Genomic DNA, 6408 nt, shown 5'->3' with positions numbered 1-6408 from the left:
AAGTGATGTTGTTCCCCTCTTTATAGATATTTAGGCCTAACCCACTGAGTTATGCTGCTGGGATAGGCAATGGTCTCAGCCAGTTAAAATGCTGGAACGGACAGTTTTTTACTTGAGACATCCTCTCACCAGAGTGCAACAGATGTAACTGCACCATGCATCTTCTGATAATGTTATTGTGATTGTAAAGTAGGCATACCACATTTCTAATGGGTTTTGCATCATTTTAAATTATTATATGGAAATAAGTAATACATCATTTTTTCATATAAATATTTAAAATAATGTAGAACCACTTTAGCAATTTTCAGCTTTCAATTGTGTTACATAGAGATAATTTGCTCTGTGGACAATGTTAGCTATAATCAATAAGAACAATATCACATTTCTGTCTTTTAAAAAATGGTATACCGATAACAGGGTATACAGTTCCTTCGAGAAGTATTCAGACCCCTTGACTTTTTCCAAAATTGTTTACGTTACAGCCTTATTCTAAAATGGATTAAATCATGCTGTAGAGATGTTTTTCAGCAACAGGGACTGGGATACTAGTCAGGATTGAGGCAAGAATGAATGGAGCAAAGTACAGAGAGATCTTTGATGAAAACCTGCTCCAGAGCACTCAGGATCACACAAGTCTCTCAATGTCCTTGAGTGGCCCAACCACCCAATCGAACATCTCTGGAGAGACTTGAAAATAGCTGTGCAGTATTGCTCTCCATCCAACTTGACAGAGCTTGGGAGGATCTGGAGAGAATGGGAGAAACTCCCCAAATACAGGTGTGCCAAGCTTGTAGCGTCATACCCAAGAAGACTCAAGGCTGTAATCACTGCCAAATGTGCTTCAACAAAGTGCTGAGTAAAGGGTCTGAATATTTACGTGATATTTCAGTTTATATAATGTCATTGAGAAAACAGAAAGGCGTCATAATGTTTTTTTTCTCTCTCAATGACATCCTTTCTGAATTGAAGGAATTATCAAGTTATTCAAAAGTATCTGTAATCTGCTTACAATATTTCTGCTGGTTAAGTAACTACAGTTAGGCAGTACAATTTTTTTTGCAATCAAATGACATGTAACTGATTACTTGTAATACATGTAATCAGTTGATCCGTAACGCTGTCTGGCACTCACCGATAGAACCCCTAAGTGAGTATGGCAGAGTGAGACCCATTTTAGCCACACGTATGCCTCTATCATTCTTCCTGCATCCCTGGATCCCTGGTTGTTTATCAGAGAGCCGTCCTTGTGGTCTACATGGACACATCTGGCTGCTAGTCAATTGATTTCTGTGGAAATGAAATACCTTTCAGCCCCCCCCGGCTCCTTTCTTTCTCCTGTCCCCTCTCACTGCCTCTGTCTTCTGTGGAGTATGATGTTGCTTGGGAGCCAAAGTTGTGTCAATCTTCCCATCTGTCTGTCTCTGGCATTAATGTAGTCCCTTTGATGGTGGAGAAAATTAAAGTAGCACATGCTGTTGCTGTAAGTTGTGATGAATGATGTTGCCTTCTGTTGCTGTACAGAGACCCTAGGGCACAGCAGGAATGCAGACCCGTCAGAGTGGTGCAGTGGGTGGGCTGGAGCACTGGGTCACTGCAGCAGCTCACATGGTTTGGATCATTGGGCCACACAGATAATGAGGCCAGTGCATGACAACCCAGACTAACCACTTAAAATCTCCATTATTTATGTACTCTATGGTAAAGCAATACTGATGGGACCTTTCAAGTTGGAGAAATGTTGTGAAACAGCATGAAATTTAAGTATGTGTGGAATCTAGGGTTTTCTCAAAGCTATATGACCAAGGATATATGTTATATCAACCTATCAATCATATATTCTATCTTCTGTTTGTCTTGTCTCTTTCCAACCATCTGTCTGACTGTTTACTTGTAGGCTGTGTTGCAATGTGCCACTGTATCACTGGGGCCACTTTGCATTTGGTCCAGAAAAATATAATCTACCAGTGCTGCCATCAACTGGTGAGTGTTAACATCACATCCACATAAGAGAAGGCTGAATAAAATCATCATTATAATTTATTAGCATAATCCAATAATGTATTCATGCAGCCTCACCAGCTGATATTGACATGATAGGGCCCTTTCACAGGGCCCTCAATCCTTTGCTCATAGACATGTTTTCATTGAAGTCAGTTCACAGAAACAGTCCTGTTTCTACAGAAAAAACTACACATGGTAAAAAGTATATATATATATATATATATATATATATATATATATATATATATATTTTAGCATATAACCAACCTTAGTAGCAGACTACTGTATGACTTTCATATGGATAATTTTAACCCCTCGGAGGATCACGCCATGTATTCTTATACCACAATTCTTAGCGGTTGAAATATATTTCAGCATGGTGAATTTCTATGGTTTGGTCACAGCGTTTCTAAACCCAGAGGCCAACATCGCGAGACTTCCGGGAACGCTTGCGAAACAGACCAAACAGACCAGACCGGGGTTTGGGGCTTGATAAGTTAATGAGAGAAAATAAAAACTATTCCTTAGTTTTTCATTTTCTCGAAATCTGAATGCACAACCTAGATTCAAGATAAGTACTTACGTACTTATGTTATTACTCCAAACTCGAGAAAGTGACAAACTGAAACATTTTTATTTTAGTCTACAACAACTTTATATCGAAGGAGTGAGTGCCTTTGATTTATTTGAGTTTAGCGCGAGACGACCATCAGACACGATGACGTTTTTATACGCATGCGCGTTGCTAGTCAACGTCGCCATGACATCGCCTACAACTGTGATCGGGGATTTCTATTGGAGAAGCAGTTTTACCCTATCTTCATATTGTACTGTCTTTGGTTTGGAGCATGGAGTGTGTAAACAAGATGGAGGCGTTTCTGACACCCAGCACTTCTACATGGGCAATCGATGATATCGGTCAAGTAGCATACAAGGTAAAGTTGACCTCTTTCAACACACAAAACATGTACCCCGTAACTGCAAATGTTATGAAAAATGACGTGGCGTGAAATAAATGTAGCGTTCGTTACGTTATCTAACAGGTTTGTCGTACATAGATAGATAGATAGCTAGCTAGCTAGTATGTATGCTTGCTAAGCTAGCTAGCTGAATGCTAATAACATTGCTTGGTTTGTGGACGTGACTGCGAAGCGTTACAATAGTGAATAGCTAGTTGGCAAACAGGCTAGCTAGTTGGGGAGATATTGTTATTACACAAGAGTTGGCTGCTACAATGAATCGAATCTCAGAATGTTATTGTGCCTCTGTGTGCTATAGCCTCGCTAGCTATCTGCTGGTTTGCACTATCCTATCTCACTGATTACTGTATATTACCCATGACCTGCTATTTTTGTTGAATGGATGTGATGTTCATAAGAATATTCAGCATTGCTTGTTGTAATTGGAGCTAGTTTTCAAATGTAAATCGTTATGATAGCACATCCATATCATTGGTAGTGTGTATTTGTCATATTCCAAGCATTTGGAAGGTGCCATCTCATGATGTGAATTTCATCAAAATTCTTATGCGATTGTGCATTTGTAATGCAGATCTGAGGATCCCTGCAACGATTCATTGACGCTGGCAGACCAGTTTTGCAGTCTTGGCAAGTACCCCGGATTTATTCGGTACATTGGATGGAGGTAGAAAATTAGATCAGCTAAACATTTGTAGAAGAACTCAATGAAAATCATATACCTGATTCACAATTAAGTTGTCCACAACATGACATTCACCAAGAACCAAAGAAAGCTGCACACATCACAACACTGCAGGTCCCAGGTGTCACAAGGACACGGCTAAGGAGGGAATAGGCCTATATCATCAGAGAACAAAGAACCAAACCATTCCCTCATACCATAGCCAGACATTGTAATATTGGACAGTACCCAAACCCAGTCCACTCACTTCTCTGCTCAAGCAGTGCTGCATGGTCAGCAGGTTAAGAGGAACATTCTGTAGCCTTTTTCTGCAGTTGCAGCATCCTGCATTTCAATATTCAGTATTGGAATATTTTTCTTGCAATTTCGTACAGTCCGACCCAGGGCATCCAGAAACAAACAGTACAGTAGTATTAAAGAACAGTCAAGTTGCTGAAGGGGCAACCATGAATGACGAGGACATCCATGAACACATGGACTATTTGGAGAATGACTTGACCATGTGCATGGAAACCTTCATCCACCGCATCGACTCCACTGAAGTCATCTACGAGCCGCGGAGGAAGAAGGCCAAGCTGATTGGGAAGTACCTGATGGGAGACCTGCTGGGGGAGGGCTCCTACGGGAAGGTGAAGGAGATGCTGGACTCTGAGACCCTCTGCAGGAGGGCAGTCAAGATCCTCAAGAAGAAGAAGCTGAGACGCATCCCCAATGGGGAGCAAAATGTAAAAAAGTATGTGGAATGCTTTGCATGGCCTTTCAGTGCTTTTAGTGTTGATCTACAGAATAAGATAGCTGTGTTGATGGATTTGTTGTTTTGGTGTGTGAATATGCTTCTTCTCAGATTATGTACTTAAGGATTTACTCTGAGGAATTACTGAATGTAAAATTAACCTCACTATTGATTGAAGTGGGATGTAAATTGAGCTTTTCAGGACACTAATGTTTATCTCAATAAATGTTGCCTTTGAAAGGCCAGAAGATAAAACAACATGAAGGCTGTTCAAATGATCTTTGCCCTGTGTCTTTTGTTGTGAGTGCTGATGAAAATGCAGTATTATTCCATAGTGCAATTCCTCCAGTTTTCCTTTTACCATATATCTAAACACTTTTATTTCTTTACAGAGAGATTCAGCTGCTACGAAGATTAAGGCACAAGAATATTATCCAGTTGGTTGAAGTTTTGTATAATGAGGAAAAGCAAAAGATATATCCTTTAAAAAAATGTTTTTATTCTTTAGCATGAGTATCTAAACCAATGGGGGGGCAAAGTACGCCCCACGGTTCCTATCCGGCTCGCTGTGCACTTGAATCTGGCAAACTAGACATTAAATGTACATTTTTTTTGTAGAAATGTATGTATATATATATTTATTTATTTATTTTTCTTGCCAATTTCGTGGTATCCAATTGGTAGTTACAGACTTGTCCCATCGCTGCAACTCCCTTATGGACTCAGGAGAGGTAAGGGTCGAGAGCCGTGCGTCCTCCGAAACACGACCTAGCCAAGCGGCACTGCTTCTTGACACGATGTCCGCTTCACCCAGCCGCACCAATATGTCAGAGGACCGCAACAGCGTGCACTGTGCCCACCATAAGATTCGCTAGAGCGTGATGGGACAAGGAAATCTCAGTCTGCCAAACCCTCTCCTAACCCGGATGACGCTGGGCCAATTGTGCGCTGCCTCATGGGTGTCACGGCCAGCTGTAGGATGCCCCCACAAATTAATTTTAACAAACAATTGGTCCCCCAAAAAATGCTGTCCTCTGTTGAATTTCAAAAATCTCGATGTGGCCCTCAACCCAAAAGTTTGCCCACCCCTGATCTAAACCATAGTGATGTGTCATACAAGTCGCACTAACAAAGCCTTCAAGCACTGCATAAGATTTGCCCAAGCATAACGTGTGGATAGTGGGTTAGGCCCGTCGATTTTGGGGTGACTTTTTTTTTCTCACATCTGGAGAATTATCTTGTCCCATGGAACAGTTGTCGAGTAAGCTATGCAGATCAACTGTAAAATCAATGCACTGTCCTTCAAAGCTCATGTTACTGTAATTCAGCGGTATGGCCACAAGGTGTCTCTGTTGGCCTCTTGGGGAGAAAAAGGCAAGGTTAAATCAGATGGACTAACTAACTTCACAAGTTTACCTTCTGCCCCCCCCAACTCACTGTCTTTGATTTGTAATGATCTCTGGCTTGTCCTTAGTCTGCTGCTCTACACCACATAAACACTCAGTAACCTTTGTCTCTGACATGAAAAGGGTCTCCCCAATACATTTTTAGTAAAGTTGACACTTAAGATGGCTTTAACACTTGCTTTTCAGGACCATGAAGGATTCTGCCAATGTAGGGTAAAGTAAATCCCAATTGGCATTTTAGTGTAATTGTTGAGGTGAGAACATTATTATAGGAACTAATGATCCCCTTTCACACCTCCTTCCTTCCCGCTCTGGCTGAGGATGCTGGCTAGATAAGTGACCCTGAGGAGTGTGAATACAGAAATGAGTATTGTTTAGACATTCATTTTCACGATTTGTACGCTTGTCATCTTCGGTCCATTCAGGAAGATGAATGTATTCTCAAGGGCATTGCATGTTCCCAGACTTGGATCGATTTATATTTTGTGTATCTAGCTAGTTTCATGGATTAGTGACTAGTCAGTCAACCACATATTGATCAGTACTGTAGTAGACATTAGGATTCAAGGTTATTTGTGTAGAATTAATATAGATCCTTTGGTG

At 40.9% G+C, this 6408-nt stretch overlaps 1 protein-coding gene across 2 annotated transcripts in view; it reads left to right on the top strand.

Annotated features, from left to right (window-relative positions):
• Positions 1–2774: 2774 nt before the first annotated feature.
• LOC118389281 (serine/threonine-protein kinase STK11-like) overlaps positions 2775–6408 on the top strand; it is a 39912-nt gene continuing 36278 nt past the window's right edge. The window contains exons 1-4 of one of the 2 annotated variants that reach the window (XM_035779187.2): positions 2775–2939; positions 3556–3611; positions 4041–4399; positions 4792–4875. In XM_035779187.2, the coding sequence (XP_035635080.1) occupies positions 4113–4399; positions 4792–4875 (371 nt within the window). In that variant the 5' untranslated portion in view covers positions 2775–2939; positions 3556–3611; positions 4041–4112. Of the gene's footprint in view, positions 2940–3555; positions 4400–4791; positions 4876–6408 lie in introns of both variants that reach the window. The other variant, XM_035779179.2, reaches the window with a different exon arrangement.

This window comes from Oncorhynchus keta, chromosome 1 (assembly GCF_023373465.1).
Source record: "Oncorhynchus keta strain PuntledgeMale-10-30-2019 chromosome 1, Oket_V2, whole genome shotgun sequence".
Taxonomy (NCBI): Eukaryota; Metazoa; Chordata; class Actinopteri; order Salmoniformes; family Salmonidae; genus Oncorhynchus; species Oncorhynchus keta.
This window is presented reverse-complemented; position numbering and strand designations above follow the sequence as displayed.